This window comes from Plecotus auritus (assembly GCF_963455305.1).
Source record: "Plecotus auritus genome assembly, chromosome: 1".
NCBI classification, from domain to species: domain Eukaryota; kingdom Metazoa; phylum Chordata; class Mammalia; order Chiroptera; family Vespertilionidae; genus Plecotus; species Plecotus auritus.
The window spans coordinates 223825354-223845424 of record NC_137770.1 but is presented as its reverse complement, the minus strand read 5'-3'; the positions used below and the strand labels follow the sequence as shown (position 1 = coordinate 223845424).

General features: G+C 41.5%; 1 protein-coding gene across 6 annotated transcripts in view; it reads left to right on the top strand.

Annotated features, from left to right (window-relative positions):
• FAM114A1 (family with sequence similarity 114 member A1) overlaps positions 1 to 15728 on the top strand; it is a 60610-nt gene extending 44882 nt beyond the window's left edge. For all 6 annotated transcript variants that reach the window (XM_080656518.1, XM_080656516.1, XM_080656515.1 and 3 more), the window contains 7 exons: positions 188 to 311; positions 4438 to 4529; positions 6225 to 6383; positions 7194 to 7333; positions 9616 to 9688; positions 12366 to 12419; positions 14162 to 15728. In XM_080656518.1, the coding sequence (XP_080512644.1) occupies positions 188 to 311; positions 4438 to 4529; positions 6225 to 6383; positions 7194 to 7333; positions 9616 to 9688; positions 12366 to 12419; positions 14162 to 14263 (744 nt within the window). In that variant the 3' untranslated portion in view covers positions 14264 to 15728. The remainder of the gene's footprint in view (positions 1 to 187; positions 312 to 4437; positions 4530 to 6224; positions 6384 to 7193; positions 7334 to 9615; positions 9689 to 12365; positions 12420 to 14161) is intronic.
• Positions 15729 to 20071: the final 4343 nt, after the last annotated feature.

The window sequence follows — 20071 nt, the reverse complement described above, 5'->3', positions numbered from 1 at the left end:
AAACTGAGGCCGAGGGAGCTTAAGTAATGGACCCAAAGTTGCACAGTTAATAGGCAGTTCATTCAACCCCTCCTTACCTCCCACGCCAGGACTCGCCTCGGTCCCGGGAGAACTGGGGACACCTGTACGTAAATGTTATTAAGGAGAAGAAAGGATGACAGTTATGCTGACCTATTTCTTTTTTCAGGTTCAGTCATTTTTAGCATCATTTGATGGAGAGAAGCTGGAACTCTTAAAAAATGACCTAATTTCCATTAAAGACATCTTTGCAGCCAAAGAGTTAGAGAATGAAGAGAATCAAGAAGAACAAGGTAACGGAAAATAACAAGTTAATAGCAGGACGGACTGTTGGTATAATCCTTATGACATTGCTATTAATAAGCACATCCATTGAGCAGGTAGAATTATTTAATCCAGTGCTCCTCCACCCACTTCCAAAACACTCCAAGGAGATGGCCCCATCTATCTATAATCCTCTCTTTGTGCTGGGCAGGAACTCCCGACTGAGGCATCTATTTCTCCAGCACAGTCCCTGGCACATCACAGGCCCACAATGAATGGGTGTGGTCAAGTGAACTAGGAGGGCAAAGCACTGAACCGGGCCTTGATGGCGAGAGTGTATGCTCCGATGTCTAATTTTTTATCTGCATGTAGAAGCAGTGGAATGTGATTGATATTGATGATGGGCTGGTATTTCAATGGATTTCTTTTCATAGTTTTCCTCTCCCTTTAATGTATACGTGTAGAAGTTAGGGTGTATTTGTAAGTGGCCTACAGTACAGCTAAAGGTACAGTTTATACAAAGGCCCGCCCTGGAGTGTTGTGTGTCAGGTTGTCAATCGCTGAACTGAGCCAGGTGCGCTCTCCCGACACTGGCATGACCCCAGGGACAGGAGGACCTGTTTTGTGAGAAGCAAGGCTTCCTTGAGAGAGGAGAAAATGCTCTCAGACGTAGACATGCTTAACGATTACTTTGTCCATTTGGGAGCAGAATACAGTAAAACATTTGCTGGGCTCATGGACAGGGATTTCTTACTGATGTCATCACCAAGCACTACAACCATAGCGTTCGCGTAGGTTATGCTAAAAAGGTCGAGCAATCATGGACAAGACAGGGCTGGCTTCTAGAACCGTCTGAAGGGTCCCATTGGACATACACACACCATTTACACGCTATATGGCCTCGAACAAGCTATGTAACCTTTCTGAAACTCAGTATCTCACCTGTAAAGTGGAGACAATGACACATATTTTCAAGGGCTATTGTGCGGATCAAATTAGATAATATATGTAAAGACATATATGACAGTGCCTGGCACACAGAACCGCTCAGAAATGCTAGCTGTGATTATTATTTAAAGTGCCGACACAATGCCAGGAAAATAACAAAGGTGCAATAAGTGTAGCTCTTATTTATGATTTCCCTGGGTGTCACCCACACGCGGAGTATGGTAATGTGCCTTCATTCCGTCAAGTCTCGGAAGTGCTTTGTGCCCAGGTGGGCCACGGCCCTTTAATCAGAGCTTGAACACCAGCGCTCCAACACCAGCGCTCCAACGCTTCAGCCTCGGTGCTCAGGGCAAAATCATTCTAAGCTTTTGCAAACTGTCATTTAAATACCATCTCCTGCATTAGCCCCACGAAGTGACCTGGTGTGCCTCCAGTTTAATGAGCTGCACGCTCATTGCATCAAAATAGAAGAATCAATTATACTAAAGCCTGGAAGGAGGCAATTGCAAAGAGACGGTTGGAGAATTATGTGTTTGAGCATTTGTGTGTTTCTCTAAAGTCACAAAGGGTGACGGCCTTGTCTTGGGGTTAACAATGAACAAGCGAAGACTCCAGTTAGCATTCTGGACTCAAGATGAACTTTTCCAGAGCAACAGTCACCATAAAAAGCCAGGCTATTTCTCTACCTGTTTTTTTTTTTTTATATATATATATATATATTTTAAAATATTTGTATTGGTTTCAGAGAGGAAGGGAGAGGTATAGGAACATCAATGATGAGAGAGAATCATCAATCCGCTGCCTCCTGCATGCCCTGCACTAGGGATCAAGCCCACCACCCAGGCATGTGCCCGGGAATCGAACATGAACTCCTGATTCATGGGTCGATGCTCAACCACTGAGCCGCTCCGTCCAGACTCTCTTCAGTTTCTTGATGCCTGAGGTAGACTTTGGTCCTATTAGGGGTTCATTCAGAAAGGATGAAAAAAAAGGGATCCCAAATTCCCTGTAATATCGAAGAAATATTGTTGCCAGTGCAAGTTAAGGCAGTTATTGCTTTCCCAACTAGTGCTATTTCTTGGAGAGGAAACTTGATTCAATATTGTTAAATAGAAAACGATGTGTCCCAGTCCCATGTAGAGCTTCAGTAAATTGAGATTTTTTTTAATATGACAAAAAATATTAAAGTTCTAAATAGCAAGCTTAAGAAATGTCTCTCCTTAAGTCATAGAACAATGTAATCTCCCATTTAGTATGTCCATTTTCCCAAAGGGCATCTCCAGGTTATCAAACCACTCTTAATTTTAATTAATTTAATATAGAAATGTCACTCGAACACTTGAAGAAGAACCGGGAGGGAAGAATAGCAGGGTTGTTATTAAATCAATCCCATTATGATAGAGTGTTACAACTTATCAGTGTCTGTGTGGGGGGGTGGGGGGTGGAGAGCAGACAATCCAAGAGCAAAACTGGAGAAGAAATTAGAACATTTTCATCAAATCCTTTCTTGGAACCACTTCCTAACACCTAAATAATTTATTTGCTAGTCTCCAGATACGCTGTCATTGTTAGATAAATTTAATATCAGGCTCCCTTGCACTTGACTAATGTTAGCTTATGATGTGCATGTTTGTTTTTCCAGCAGAGTATAATTTTATCGCACTGCCATAGATCTCTAATTTGGTTTACCGCTTTGTGAAGAGATTTTAAAAGCCTATTTTCTATTTTTATTGCCTTGGTGAAGGTCTTTTCACCATATATACAGACCAAGAGTTGCAGTAATAAGTATCCTTTGTTGCAACATTTTTTTATTATCTGTTTTTGTGCACTTCCATTTTCCCCTGTGATTTTTTTTCCTAACATAATTTGGCAGAAGCATTGGTGTATTTTCCTGTTTTACAGAATGATTGCACATTTAAAAGCTGGGCTGCACCAAGCACTTGTTTCCTACATTAGTGTTGATCACGCCTAAATATTTTTAATCTCCTTATGTTGTATCTTTGTAGCACATAACAATATAGTGACATAAAACTTCAGTGTTTATAAAACGCTTTTGCATCGGTTACATTATTTGGTCCTTGCAACCCTATGGTTTTATTATCCTAAATTTGCAGAGGGGGGTTTGGAAGCTGAGAAGCCCTTTGACTGGCCCCATGTCACAGACCCACCAGGTGCCGGAGCTGGGGTAGAACCCATACCTTCCAGTCTCGGTGCAGGGCTCCATCTGCCTGTCACACTGCCTCCCACAGAACGAGACGAACGGGCAGTTTGGGCATGAGACCTTGTTGTTGCTCAGCTGTGAACCTTTCCCTCTTAGTTTGCCCACCTAGAGAGGATGAGACCAAGACCTCTGCCCAGTGGAGAGGGAATCTCAGCTTTTAATGAAATATGTCTCTCTCCCTCCATGTTTTTTTCTCCCTCTCCTTTTCTCCCTTTCACCCACCCCCCAAACTCTCCTTTGTGCATGTGTAATGCCTTCTCATTCTTTTTTTTTTTTTTTAATCTTCACCAAAGGATATTTTTCTGTTGCTTTTTATGGATAGAATGGAAGTGGGAGAGGGGGTGAGAGAGAGAAAGAGAGAAACATGGATGTGAGAGAGATACATCAATTGATTGCCTCTTGCATGCACCCTGACCAGGGCCGAGGAATGAACCTGCAACCCAGGTACATGTCCTTGACAGGGAATCAAACCTGAGACCCTCTACCACTGAGCACACCAGCCAGGGCTGCCTTCTCATTATTGAAGGCTCAGATCAGACGTCGCCTCCTCCATGGAGACTGATTTGGCTTGCTCAGTGCTGTGGCTCTGTGGACGCGAAGAGGCTCTGGCTATTATCAGAGTTGCAATGCTAAGCATAATAGTACTCTAAGTCATAAATGCAGTGTTGGTGCAGGCCACTCGGGCCTGAGAAAGGCCATTCACTTGTTCATCAGTCATTCTTTCAGCAAATAGCTACTGACCACCTATAGCTGCAAATGAGACAGATAAGTCCCTCCCCACCCTCCCCACATGTTGCCTTCAGGCCAGCCTGGGGGCACCCCAGAGAGTGCTGTGAGACTCCAGCAGCCCCCACTGCCATGTCATAAGTGGGCGACACTCATCTTTGCTGGCAGCTGGAGGGCAGGCTGTGGGTGGGGGGAGCTGCCACATTCAAAAAGATGAAAAATAAATCATACTTCTTACTGGTGTCATTTTCTATTTCTAGGCTCGGAGGAAAAGGGAGAAGAATTTGCAAGGATGCTTACAGAGCTTCTCTTTGAATTACATGTTGCGGCCACGCCTGACAAACTCAATAAGGTCAGCACCATCTGTCTGAGTTTTTGTTTTTTAGAAGAAGGTCTCAGTTATAAAATTCCAGAGCTCCACCTGAAATGGAAAAACCCCACAGCCCATATAACACATGGGTGGAGGGAGGTCTGAGGTCAGAAATTAAGATTCAAGGCAGCTACATAATGAAATGCAATGGTAGAGAACACGCAAGACCTGTGTTTTAGATGCAGCATCAGTAGTAATTACCTTATGACCTTGAACAAGTCACTTCTCAAAATAGAATTTTATGTCGGAGCAGAGGTTACCTTCAGCATAGGGCAGAGAAGAGGGTTCCAGAATCACCAAGGGGCTTTTTCAAACGCCACCTCCCCTCCCCCACTAGAGTGGCAGGCCAGAATTAGGCAGAGAGAAGCACATCAGCCAGGGGACCCGGTGCCCCCTCCCACCTGGAATGCTGGTGCCACGTCCTGTCTAAGAATGTTCAAGCTGCAACAGTCTGGGTTCCCCTCCTGGTACCATAGCCGGTTTTGGAAGTTAGTACAAGGTCTTGCTGCGGAGTTTCTTAACAAGTACACTGATCATTAATTACTTAAAACCCTGTTGTTTTCCCTACTCTCTCCCTTTTTGTTTTCCCTTTCTTCTCTTTAGCACGCAGTGGTTGCCACAGGCCCTCGTTTATCCAGGAGGGTGAGGAAAGGGCAGAGTGAGGAAGTGAGGGGGAGAGATGAGTAATTTCTTTATCTCTGATAGAGGTCAGCGATTCTGGCAGGTCAGTGTTTTGAGCACAATGGGAAATTGCCTCATTCATCTCAGAGCAGCTCCTGCCACTGGCCGGAGAGTGTGCGGTGCCTCCAGGGCCTCTCGGATTAGTTACCTAGTCAGGTAAACCGGGGTCCCTGAAAGAGGACACACCAAGCATAGTGTTGTTGGGTTTTGTCTCCCCAAATCTTCTTACCATTAACTTGACATTCAACACGCTGACATATTAAACTTTGACATGTACGCTTTAAGATGAGAAGTAAGTTTAGCCTGAGCTCAGATACAACTTGCACTTAAGCAAACAGCTGAAAGCTCCCTTTCTTAATGCAGGGACTAACAGAGAGGGAAGGTGGTTGACGCTTGTTCAATTTAGCCATCATTTCTTAGGCACGCCTGTGCAATTCGGCTAGTCACAGCGCGAAGCCAGGTCTTTCCCACAGCCCTTCTCTCCTCCCCCGGAGGCCGGGAGACCTCACACAGCGAGAGCAGAGCCACCTTTCATCTCCCCAGCGCGATGCATTCTCAGGTTCATGAGACATAGCAGATGAGGGCATTTGCTTTAGCAATGACCATGGCTCAATGTCTAACCTATATATTTAAAAAGTACTGTGATTCTTTGATCGTTGGTCCCAAACAGTGAAAAATATACTATCACTCTTTCCAAGTGACCGTCATTTTTATTCTTATCTGAGTACCATTTTAGAGCGCTTTTTAAAACATCCTTCACCCTGTACAGGGCTCTCCATGCTTTCTTTCTATTCTGTCCCCTTTTCCTAGTTATAGTCACCCAAAAACAACAACAAAGTGTTTGTAAGGAGCGTAGGGAATTGCCCCATCATTGTTTAAATGTACAGAGAAGCAGCCTTGAAAGTTTAGGGCAAATTGATCCTAGTCTGGAGATTGGAGTTATCTTAGTCTCCTATTTGCACAATAAATGTCTCGCTTTGGCTGGGGCCTTCACAGGCCATGAAGAAAGCTCACGACTGGGTGGAAGACGATCAAACCGTGGTGCCGGTAGACGTGGCAGAAGAGACAGAGGAGAAAACTAAGGAAGAAAAGGAAGAGAAACCTGAAAACCCTGAAGAGGGCGAAAAGCAAGAAAGGAGAACTAAGACAGTTGAGGTAAATTTATTTTAGATCGTCTCCCTAAAGAGCAGTAATAACATGCTAATTGTATTACCGGCCTAATTTTAAGTGAGGAAAAGCCATTTCATTTTTATTATAGAAATATGAGTATTAGTATAATAAACACCAACATTTCTCAACTCCAAGATAATTCGTGACTTAGCATAGGTATTGTAGCTTTTCTCCATAGCTCTACAATTATAATAGAAAGGGGGGCGGGGGAGGGAATCTTTAAGGACATAGTTGATTTAGCTTGAGAATGGAATTCCATCTTGTATGCAAATCTGTAACCATAAAATGTCTTTATGCCCCATAACTAAAGAGGTAATTGAAGCTTTTTCAAAAAAAATTTTTATTGGCACAGTTTTTATTCTGTAGTTTAATAAATATATGTGTGTATAATTTATATCCTGCCTATGTTTAAAAATGCGTTCGTGATAACTTCATCTTATATTGGATTTGAATTTTAGAAAAAGTAATTTTTAAAATAAGATCACACTGAGAAAAACGTCCATTGAGGTCTATTCATTTAACTGCCCTTTTACAAGCCTTCTTGAGTGCCTGCCTCTAGAGTACCCAACACTGAAGGGACATAGCTGTGACTAAGACTTGCCACGTCCATGGGAACTGGACAGCACTTCCATTTTAGGGCAGATTTCCACTCAGAAAAGTCTAAGACATGCCCATTAATCTTTGGGTAAACTGTTTCTGTTCATGTATACATATATATTTTTAATATTGCAGTGTGTGTGTTTTTAAAGCATCTGCTCAGTTGTTAACTTTCTTACTTGCATTCCCTTATTTCAGGAAGTATACATGCTGTCCATCGAAAGTCTGGCAGAAGTCACAGCACGCTGTATCGAGCAGCTTCACAAAGTAGCAGAATTAATTCTTCATGGACAAGAAGAGGAGAAACCAGCTCAGGACCAAGCAAAAGTGCTGATAAAGTAAATGTTATTTTTAACTCTTATTTTTCCAATTTTATACACATGTGCCATTCAAATACACACACACACACACACACACACACACACACTAGGTACTAAAGATTCCTATTTCAAGTCAGCTAATTCCAGTTTTTATGGTCATCTTAAGGAATAAGGACTCTCTTAAGAAGTGAACCATGTCAGCAAGGATATAATAGTTAACTAGATGTTATTTATGAAGAGATTTAAGAGAAGACACCTTACATAATTCAGAGCTAAGTAAGAACTAGTATTTATTTTAATAGATCCAAGTCTTAGAAGTACCAACCTTTAAGGGTAATTACACAACATACCACACAGATATTGAGAGGACCCCTTAATGTGACTTCTCAGCAATCTTCATAAAAATATGCAAACACACCTCCGCTGTTCCTAGGGACTTATGCCAGCTCTTCGTATTCTGAATTCTGGCAATGGAAGTCACTAATGTAAGCCAGTTCACTGGACTGCATGCATGCATATATGTGCTGTTATATGTTATGTTCAATAAATAGAAGTTACTATCAGTTCATCTAGTGAAATAAAAATGTATGTATGTAACTCTGTATACAAGAAAATAATTGGTATGGAGTGTTAATTAATATAGTTGGTATGAAGTGGAAAAATAAGCTACTAACTTTTATGCACATGACTTTGTGTTGTGTTATAGAAAATTAGCACAAGTCCAAACACCACCTCATTATTATACAGACACAGAAGCCAAAATAAGAGCCTCCAAAAAATATATGGGTGCATATACACACATATATCACCTCACTCAATCACCTCGCTAGCTGACTAGTCTTTGCTTATTACTGCATTTGGCATTGTAGGTTGAGGAGCAAATTTTTAGTGGAAGGACCTTCCAAAAAGACAATATTAGTGGCATTTTCCCTCATTTGTAAAGATTTGTCATCTAGTCTAGATTTTCACATTTAAACACATGAAAATCAAAGATATAAGAACTGTATAATCCTGCCTTTCATATGCCTAGAAAAGAATATTACTCCAATGTGTGGAAGGAAGAGGAAAAGGCAAAATAGGAAAAGTTAACATTGATGAAAATACCTAAGGACTGTTTCATATTTGCTGCACTGACTTGGAAGAGGAGGGCTGACTCTGAGATGTCCCTGAGTATGGGTAGCAAAACCTTACTCTTAGCTTCCTTCTGATTCCCAGTCCTGATGGTCCCATCCTTAGCAAGCTGCACAGCAAAGGATAATCAGACCTCACATCTGTGTTTAATAAGTGCCTCTCCACCCACCTGCCCAGGAACATAGACAGAATGGCTCTGGGCCATCTCCTAGCTTTACTCCTGACCCTTTCTGAAGAGCAGTTTTGGGTGGAGGGAGGGATGAATGTTGCTCAATAAACCTGAATACAGAGCTTAGACAAGGACCCCTACTTCTCAAAACAAAGCTTACTTCCTTCTATTCAATGCACTAGATCTTTTCTGAGCTTTGAGTTATTGTTTTTTCTAATAGCATTTTAATCATGATTCATAAAAGTCACATATATTATTTTTTAAAAATCAGACAATACTGACATTGTTAGGTAATTAGACTGTTTTCCATTTGTCATCATCTGTAATGTTCTGACACATTCCTTTAGTGAAATATTTGTGCCCATTTCGTGTTATTTTCTTGGGGTAAAGTCTTAGAAGTGGAATGGCTGGAATAAACTTGGAATTTTGATGTAAGTCCAAAAAAATCTTCTACAGAATCATCTGAGACACCTGAGTTTGAATCCCAGCTCTGTCACTTGCTATTGCTTGTCCTAAGCAAGTTACTTAACCTTCTTAAACATCAGTTTCTTCATCTATAAAATGGGAATAATAATGTAACCAATCAGGTCACTATGAGAGTTAAATGAGATTATTTATACAAAAGTACTTAACTTAGTACTTCAATGAATGTTCATTATTATTTTTAAATGACCAAAGAGCTGGAGAAATTTGGTAAGAGTGTTAAATGACTCTGCATGTGGAGCCTGAGACTGGTGTTCTTCTGCATGTGGTTTTGATTCATATGGCCTGAATGAATTAGATGATTATTCTTAATTAGCATGCAAAGAAACCCAGGATTAGATTCAACAGTGCTTGTGAATCATGGAAGATTATTGAGAAAAACATTTCTACAGAGCATCTTCAAACTTGTGTGCCATTCTTTTAAGTGGAATATGGTATTAGTATCAGTAATTTTCTTGATGGTTAAATTATTTTACTTTATTAAAAAATCCTCAAACCACTTTTTTTAAAATTTCAGATTAACGACTGCAATGTGCAATGAAGTGGCCTCCTTATCAAAGAAGTTTACAAATTCCTTGACCACAGTTGGGGTAAGATTGTAATGCTGATTCTTTTTTCCCCTCTTTAAGGGAGAAGGTTCTCTGAGGGGCTCTGAGGAAGAGTGGAGGATTCAGGGCCTCCTGGGATGGCTCCACAAATAGAAGCTCTGCCGGGACGTTTACCAAAACTAGGCCAAGAGCACCTTCTCTAACAACAGGCAGCTCAGGGCCCACATCAGACTGAGGTTTCGCCCTGACACTGCCTCCTCGGATTTCTGTGATGTTGGGTGGGCTTTCAAACTGCTCTGAGCCTCATTTTCTTTTCTTTCCTTTTTTTAAAATATATTTTTATTGATTTCAGAGAGGGAGAGGGAGAGAGAGATAGAAACATCAATGATGAGAGAGAATCACTTATCGGCTACCTCCTGCATGCTCTCTACTGGGGATTGAGCCTGAAACCCAGGCATGTGCCTTTGACTGGAATCGAAACCGGGACCCTTCAGTTCACAGGCCAATGCTCTATCCACTGAGCCAAATCGGCTAGGGCTAAATGTATTTTTTTATGATTTTCTTAATGATACTTTCTCTTCTTTGTATATAATACATATAGAAAATATGTGTTCATTGACTGTTTATGTTATCGGTAAGGCTTCTTATCAACCATAGGCTATTACTAGTTAAGTTTGGGGGGCATCAAAAGTTATCCACAGATTTTCGACCGTGCAGGGTCTTGGTGCCCCTAACCCCAAGTTGTTCAAGAGTCAAGTGTACATACACAAATGTGTACAAATGATTGTGTGCACAGAATCAGGAACACACAGTTATTATTGGGGAGAAAGAAAAAGCTAAGTCTAACTAGAGCTCGCTGAAATGCCATCTCGCCACAAAATCCGCCTCATCTGATACTGTGATGAATCGTCTACATCAAGTCATTGTTTCTGTTCTCCAAAACAGCCATTATTCATAACTTGAAGTTAATGAGAGTATATTGCTCTCCAGACTCTATTAAAATTGCTTGCACATCTCATTGATTCTGAAAATCAATGTCATTTTGATTATATTTTAGAGATTTATTGATAATCAAGTAAACATGAAAGCAAATACCATAATGGGTTTTCTGGTTACTGACTAAAATGACTGGGCTTCTAAAGATTTTTTTTTTTTCACCAAGACTTCATTATGGTTTCCCAGTAGAGTAATGTCAATGAAAGGGGGCTGCTCTGGGAAGATGTATTTCATTTATATTCTTCTGTTTACCATAACGTATTCTGGGTACAGTCAGGAAAAGCAGTCTATTAAAATTGCCCCCTCTCTTTCCAGTCCCTTTAATTGTTTATTGCCCAAGAGTAGATTGAACATTTTAGACAGAGAAGACTGTTGATGGATAGACCAACAGTGGAGATAATGATGATGATGCTAACACTAGCACTCATTTTTTGAATACCTGCTTTATATCAGGCTCTGTATTCTGTGCCTTACAGAATATTGATGCTTTGCAAACCGGGATCTGCAGACCTGTTTGCAAGTTATAGTTAAGATTGTTTTAATTTTGCTGCTAATCTGGAAGACACACCCTATAACCAAATACCCAAGTTTTGCATTTAAAAGAAGAAAGAAAGGAAGGAAGACATTGAAAGATTTCAATTGAAAAGAACTGATCTTACGGGAAGAAAATTAGTACAATAAAAAATTTAATATGAAAAAAAAGGAAGGAAGGAAAGGGAAGGAAAAAGAAAAGAAAAGAAAGACTAATGACCAGGGTTTGGACTAAGGTAGGCAAGTAAGATTATCAACTCACTTGAAAATTTTCAGGGGACTCCCTCCAACAAAGACAAAGAAACAACTTCAATCATCTAGAAAAATATTTTAATGCAACATTTTTTAAAAAATAAAAATGAATACAAAACAATTTTAAGTAAAGACAGGCTCCAACCCTGCACTGCTACACCCAGCCTCACTCCCCTCACTAATCCCAGACCTGCCGCAAGTCTTCAACAGTTAACACAGGTCTGCGTTTCAGTTTCTAGCTGTGTGACCTTACACAAGTTACTCAACCGTCCTGATTGCCATTTCATCTCAAATTAGGATTGTCATGGCACCTACCTCGGATTTCTGCCAGAATTCAATGAGGTCATCCAGGGGAAGCGGCAAAGATTGTTACATTGTAAATCAGACGACGCCTTAATCAATAAGCCACATTTATTTGGAGTCCTTTTCATTTCGCTAGCGCTAGTGGGCCCAGAGGAAATCTTGCTTCTCAAATTCTGGGGCCCAATATGGTGGAAGTCTTTCCTATTTATATGTTTTTCAGCTCTTTGTTTTCTAAATTTGGAATGAGACTTCCGGACCTTCCGAGAGAAAGTCCTGTGTGCTGGGACAGGGCCATGAGACCATATCTCAAGGCCTGGCCTGGCGCCAGCATTGACAACTCTGTCTGGGGCATAGTTTATGGCCTCTCTGGAATGGGGAGTAGTCTTATTTTTCCCTATTATTTAAGCAAGCAAACGTTTACAGAAGCCAGAATAGCAGGGTTAAAATTGTAAACAGCAGTTTTTACCCAAGATGGAGGTTACTATGCTTCAAGATGAAGCCTGGTCTAAAGTAAGCTTTCCACTTCGCTCCTTCCTCTCTGAGAGATCCCGCAATGAAGCCGGTGTCTGACATTTAATGTGGCATGCCTGGCAGTATGAGCACCTAATCTGTCAATTTCATCCTTTTCATTCCACAGAGCGACAAGAAGGCCGAGGTCCTTAACCCCATGATCAATAGTGTATTGTTAGAGGTAAGTGGCCCCGGAGAGAAAGTGCTTCTGAATCAAAGCAAATGTTAGAGCTACATTTTCTTCCCCAGGCAGCAAGTGTTCCTGCAATTCTAAATCTTATCATCAACAGTCTTCTTTTGAGTACATTTGCGGAGCTCAGCCAGCTGTAAACCCGAGGGTGAAGCAGCAATACATAATTTTCAAGAATTCCTGATTATGAAGAGAAATGCAAAGCTTGCACGTTATTCCTGCTGCTGTTTCCTCTGGCTGAAGCAGCTTTCTGTGGCCCGGTTTGACATCAGATTTGACTCTGTGGTTACTGGCTGCAGGGAGGGATTCTTGCTCAATGGTGATTTTCGTAAAAATGGGCACTTCCCTTCATTCATAATAATCTTTGGTTTAGCTGGGTCTAAGCTCCAGACGGGCAAAATGGCACATAGACTATTTAGCCTCTGCCTGTTCAGTGACCCAGACGCGCCTTCCTCTGCAGCCACTCGCTCCGTGGCCTGTCCACTCACCAGGACACAGTAGCATGGACAGGAAGCTGCCCTGACACCTCTGTATCTTTGCCAGACACAGGGATGCACGAGAGGCTCGGGAACATTCTTGAGTCATAAGGTGCTGTGTTCTACCTGTGGTTGTTGGGGAGAACCTTCCCTTAGGGGCTACACACTAAGAAACAGACATAGCTGTAGACACAGGGCACCCCACTGAAGTCATGAGGTGCTACCAAGTTAAGTTTAAACATGGGCAATGCATATACTGTCATTTTTTTTTTGCAGTTGTCACTTGCAAATTTTGTAAATTATAGAACTTCAAATAAGGGAGGGCTACCTATATATTTATAGCAATATTTTTAGGAGTCATGCCTTACTATTCAGGAAAACTACCAAGGTACCAAAAAAGGTAACAATGTGGGGGCACCGAGTATTGTTGTATAAGACACAGCCACACATGGGATGGAATCAAGGGACAAGGGAGTGTAGTGGCAGGTTCTGGGGGTGGAGCGGGGGGAGGGGGAGAGACAGACACAGTTAAGAGGAAACCCAAGCAATCAGAGGCAGAATGTGGAAGAGAAAAATCTCCCCCCTGGCCACCCAGAGGGTATTAGCAGAGTAATTGACCATGTCAGTCATGGAGAATATGAGGTCAAATATTTATTCATTCTCCCAGTGGAAGTTTTCTCATGTTTTAGTCATCTGAAACTTTAAATGGCCTCTCCCTCTAATGCTGTATGTATGGCAGAGAACATGCCAGCACCATCAAACACCAAACCAAGTAGAAGGTACCAGCGTGCATGGGAGGATGCTAGCATTCAAAGTTTGCCACGAATAATGGCACAATATTTCCAGTTAGCTTGATGCAGACCATGCTTGTTTATTCATCTGCAAGTTAGGACAAACTGGATTCCCCTGCATACTGTGATTTTACATTATTTCAGGACAGTGGGGTTGATCTGGGAAGAGGATAGTTAAGACTGGACATAATGGGTCATGAATATACACATATTGATGTGCCCTCGAAATCTATGGAAATGGCTTTTCTCAGTTTGAGTGAATTCTTCTCTGTTAGTATAGATCATTAAGAGACGGATGCACTTCATCCCAAGGAATGTGTTTACATTTGCTTTAGGCACCAATGTTAAAAGAAAAATATGATAAAATATTACGGAGTTTGATGAGAGGGAACATTATCAAATTGGAAGGATTGTCAGGATTGAACTAAGAAAACAACCCTTCCTCCACATGTTTCTCCTCTCTCAGGGCTGCAACAGCACGACATACATCCAGGATGCCTTCCAGCTGCTGCTGCCCGTTCTGCAGGTTTCCCATATCCAGGCCAGCCATTCAGAAGCACAGCCATGACCTGGCCAGACTCCATCTACTTAAAGGAAGCAGCAGGCTCCTTGGCTTGGATGTATTTATCATTGAAGGTGATGTTTTCTATGCATCTGCCCATAGACACTGATTTGAGGACACTACAAGCAAGTTTGCACAGACAGTGTTAAGAATGCAAGTTTAAAGAGAATATCATGTTTTTTAATGTATATGGTTGTTCTTACAAATAAGAGTGTTTTCTTGATGTTAATTTAAACTTACTCAGCTTTGTATTGGTAATGTCCTTTCATCTGAAATTTATTCACAAATACTCATTGCCATTTTCCTAGTCAAGCATCCCATATTTAGAAATTCATGGGCAGACCCTAGACATTTTTTAACTCTTTAAACTTCCACCTTTAAATTTTCCATTCTTATAGTATTCGTTTGAATCAGTTCTTATGCTGAACTTAATTTTGTTACATAAATGTCATGGGCAAAGATAACACTACTTATATATTTACCTGTAATATTTAAAGGGAAACATAAGTATCTCTTTAGAGCCACTCATTCTTAAACAAGCATTTATTGAGCTCCTACTGTATGCTCACAATGAGGGAACATGATCTCACCCCAATAGAGATAGATTGAAAGAGGGTTTATAATCATTCTTAAACTGCTTTAAAACACTAATAAATTTTCTAAGCCTTAAAATATTTGACAGAACAAGGTAAATTCATAGTTTTTAAAATGTTCTACCCTCCAATTTATTGTATTTTTCCACCCTTTCTGCACTTTTTTTATCCCAAACTTTGTACATGGGGTGAAAATATATATGAAAAGGGGTACTATAGAGTATTTGCTTTAAAACTGACTTCTTATGACTATAAATACATGATAGCATAATTACAAAGCTTGGAAGTATTCAATTAGAAAGCTAAAGGGATTCCAGCACAGTAGACCCCGAGGACTGCATTTTTAAATCTCCTACAGTGGCGTCAGGCTGTTTTATGAATACACAGATCATGTTCACCAGTAGCAAATACTCTCATTGCTTCTAAGGGGCAAGAAACACTGATGTGTGGGTTGACTAACTGGTATATTGATCCACGAGAGACTGCACAGAAGACCCTTTAGCTGGGAGAGGCATCACCAATGGGCATTTCTTTTCCTAAACTCCATATGCTCATTCCGGGTGGGGGTGCTAGTAGAATGCTTCTATTTTAGACATCCTCACAGGCACTGTCACAAGCTGTCTTGCCCAGTGGTTCTCTCCAGGGCAGACAGAACCTATATTTTTGCAAGTGTGAAAAATCCTTCCTTTGCATCTGCTTGTATTCCCCTGATAGAGTAGACTGCCTTTATTCCATGCAGGCATTGCATTTGTCTATGTTGTGTATTTCATTTGTGTATCTGCTGAAACGGCCAAATAGAAAACATAAAAACAATTTATTTACAATCTGGAAAAGAAATTATTCCAGGCATCCATTAAAGATGGTGTTTTTTCCTACTTGTTTTTTGATTGGTTGAAATGTTTCTGTAATTAAATCTAGAAAACAATTAACTGATGAAAATGTGACATCGACCTCTTCAGAAATTTATACTTTTTATATAGAGAGCAGAGGAAAGGACTTAGATTTACAATTTCTTCACATCAGATTTTTTTAGCATCAGATAGATTTTATAGACACTAACTGGAACTGTAAAAGAAACAAATCATTTCAAAGAAGCTAGTCTTTAAGCCTAACTACACCCATTTGGTGTAAAACAAAATTTTAATCATGAACTAAAATAGAAATCTGTAAAAGAATGAGAGATAATTATTCTTTTTTTAAATTTTTTTATTGATTTGAGAGAGAGATATGGATTTCATTCCACTTATTTATGCATTCATTGGTTGATTCTTGTATGTACCCTCATGAGGGATTGAACCCACAACCTTAGTGTATCAAATGACACTCTAACACACTGAGCTACCCAGCCAGAGCTGAGAGATAATTATTCTTTTAAAAAGTGGGTGACATACCCTGGCTGGTGTGGCTCAATGGATTGGAGCATTCTCCCATGTGCTAAAGGGTTGTAGGTTCGATTCCTGATCAGGGTGCATACCTAGATTGTGCGGCCGATCCCTCGTCGGATGCACATGGATCAATGTTTATCTCTTCCTCTCTTTATCTCTCTCTCTGTTTTCCCCTCTCTCTAAAATCAATAAATGTATCATAGGGTGAGGATTTAAAACAACAACTGGGTGGCATAATTTACGTTGCATTTTCATGTATTTTAATGATAGAATATCAAATGTTGCCAGGTAAAGACATAAGCTGAGAGATGATTCCTGAGCCTAGCTTAATGGTCTGTGAATTACATTATTTAAGAGAGAATACTCACTTAATATATATCCACCTTCCAGGATTGCTCTCTTTCAATATGGTTTTTCACCATAACTTTTAAATAATTGCTTCTTAGCTTTGCTTTAAAAGCTGGCAAAGCACAGGATCCAGATGTGGGCAAAATGTCAGTCAGTGCCTGAATGAATGATTTAGCAGGCTTACTCTGGAAGTTTTCTATTTCTTCAATAATCCTTTATATAAACTGGGTTCATTTCACTCTGTGCAATTACCCTGAACAAACATGCCAGATTTTTCTTACATCAAGTGCAAAGTAAGTTCTAGCCTAAACAATGGATGTAGTTCCGTGCCTGTGACTTATCAAATGAAAAGCATCAAAAGCCAATTTCAAATTCAAAGCAAAATGCATCCAAGGAAAATCCCTTTGGGATATCCTATATAATAAAGAGATAATATGCAAATTATCTCTTCACACCCTCGCACAAGATAGCTGCCCCCATGTGGTCACAAGATGGCCGCCCCCATGTCATCACAAAATGGCTGCCACTAGATGGCCAGCAGAGGAGGGCAGTTGGGGGCAAACAGGTCAGCAGGGCAGGGCAGTTAGGGGTGACCAGGCCAGCAGGGGAGGGCAGTTGGGGTTGACCGGGCCTGCAGGGGAGGGCAGTTAGGGGCAACCAGGCTGGCAGGGGAGGGCAGTTGGGGGGGGGAACCAGGCCTGCAGGGGAGGGCAGTTAGGGGCAACCAGGCTGGCAGGGGAGGGCAGTTGGGGGGGACCAGGCCTGCAGGGGAGGGCAGTTGGGGGTGACCAGGCCAGCAGGAGAGGGCAGTTGGGGTGACCGGGACAGCAGGGGAGGGCAGTGGGGGCAATTGGGCCAGCAGGAAAGGGCAGTTGGGGGTGATCGGGCTGGCAGGGGAGCAGTTAGGCATCAATCAGGCTGGCAGGGGAGTGGTTAGGGGGTGATCAGGCTGGCAGGCAGGTGAGCGGTTGGGAGCCAGCAGTCCCCATTGTAAGAGGGATGTCCCAGATTGGAGAGGGTGCAGGCTGGGCTGAGGGACACCCTCCCCCCAGTGCACGAATATCGTGCACTGGGCCTCTAGTCTATATAATAAAAACCCAGTGGTTGTAACGCCGTAACGACCAAAAACCGGTCACCAGGAGGCTGTGTGCACAGTGAGACACGTGTGGGTGGGCGGGGACTTGACTCTGGGTCCCGTGGCATGCTGGCAGGACTCGGGGCGGGGGGGGGGGATCCCGGGTCTCATGTGATTTCCCATAGGTCTGGGTCTTGCGCGATTTCACGCGCTGAGTCACTAAAGGACAAAACTGAGTCCCAAATCTTAAAGCAGAGGCCCAATCTTAAATATTCTCTCCCCTGAACACAGACATCTCTCTTTTCTCTGGCCTCACACTGGGCTGCACATCAAGCTCATGGTTAAATGAGTGGGGCGACTGGCTTGAGGCAGTGGCAGGACTGGGCTGAGTTCCTTATACCAACAAGGAACCATGGACCTCAGGGGCAGAGCTCACAGGACGTGAAAGAAGCACCAGCTTTGGGCAGCCTAAAGCAAAGTGATAAGTATGGTGTACATGTCTGAATCCAGAAATGAGAGCATGTCTGTCTTTGTAGAAGTCAGCTGCCCCAGGTGCTCGCATGTCCACCTTCCACGCAGGCCAACCACACTCGCTTAAGTTAGGGACAAAAGCAGACAGATTCCAATCATAGTTATCCCAGAAATCAGAACATAATGTGCCTTCGGCAGGTAATTTAGTACAAATGTGAAATAAACATATTTCTTTTCTAAAAATATATATGTTTGCTAAAGCACATGACTTCAATCTGTATTTAATTTTATAAAAGCAATGATTCTTCAGGGTCAAGCTCATTTTTGCCCTTTGATCTTCCTCTCAAGCGTGCCCTATTTTTATATTCAGATCCAGCTTCCACTTGGTTTCTTAAATTCTCGTGTTTGTAAAGGCACATCAGAAGAGATCATATTGAAAATTCATCTTAGAACTGCAATTTTGCCCTGGTTTTGTAGTTGATTAGAATTCAACAAGCCGTAGGAGTAGATTCAAATAAAAGGAGGGGGAAATCCTGTGTTAACCATTAGTTTCATTTTTCTAGATATCTCATTACTTATTCAGGTTTATGTTCATTTTCTGTATGTTCACCTATAATAGATGCTCCATTCAGTATCTGCTATTAAACAAATATGAGGAAAGACACCATTCTGTTCTCCCCACCCCCCTCTTCTTAGGTCCTAAAAATAATCTGTTATTCTACCGTTTGAGCATTTTGCCTTCTACAGTGATTAAATTGTTATAGCCCAACAGTGATACCTGCATTGATTGTGTTTCTTATATCTCTGGTGTCTAGGGTCATCATTGACTGGGAATAGAGGCTGATTATGGAAGGTCAGGATTTTGTGTTTGGGATTTAAGCTACATTTACCTTTGTCTGGATCAAAGCGTGTTTTTCTCTGCATGAGCTGTCAGCCAAAAAGAAATAGGATTACGTCTGCCATGGTCACTGCTGGCTCACTTCACAGGCCTGTCTCTTATGAGTCTCAACAGAATTGTATACTACAAAAGAATAACATGTACATTTCTCATATGCCTTCACTGAAGATTTTAGAAGTTTAGGGCGATTCGGAGATGGTGTATCTCCCTGACCCGAGTTGCGAGTTGTAACACCAGGCTTCTAGAGCTGCCATTTGGAGGGAAAAACCAGGGTAGAAGCCAAGGCCAGATGGATGAAACCTTGGCAGAAAGCAAAGCTAAGCCTATGCCTTTGAGTCCCTGCCATGTTTATCCTTTTTCTCTCTCCGGATTTTTTTTTTTTTCTGACAGTCATTAAGTGCCTCTTTTCCGGGATCTGCTTTTAAAGTCCTGCCTCTCTTTTCCATATCACTTTCCTTTCTCTTTCTCTATAATTTATATTATCCTTTCTCCATTTATCTCACCAGAAAACAATCCATCCAAAAGACTTGAATAATAATAATTACTATGTATTGACCACGTGCTGGGCACTGTGCTGAATGTTTTATGTGCATTATCCCATTTAATTTCCATAATTACCCAACCGGGTAGATATTATTACATTTGCTACTGCATGAATGAGAACATTGAGATCCAGACAAATTATATAACTCATCTGATGTTACCCAACTAGTAAGACAGAACCAGGGCTTCAAACCCAGGTCAGTGTGACCTGACTAGCATTTTAAACCCTTATACAGAGCCTCCTAATGAAAGAAAAACGTAACATGTTAATTTTAGAGACATCCGAATACTTATAGGTTCAGCTCTCTTTGTGCCGTGAAGGTGGATTTATAGCTGAAAGATTTGGTCGTCAGCTTTGGTTGTTTCCATGAAACTAAGAACAAGCTGGGACTAAAGAGAACACAGAATGAAGCCAAGCGAGGTTATTGGGCCCCCGGGCTGTTCTCACCGCAGGCCTCTCTACCGCTTCACAGACATTTACATCCAGCAGCTCCCCGGTCA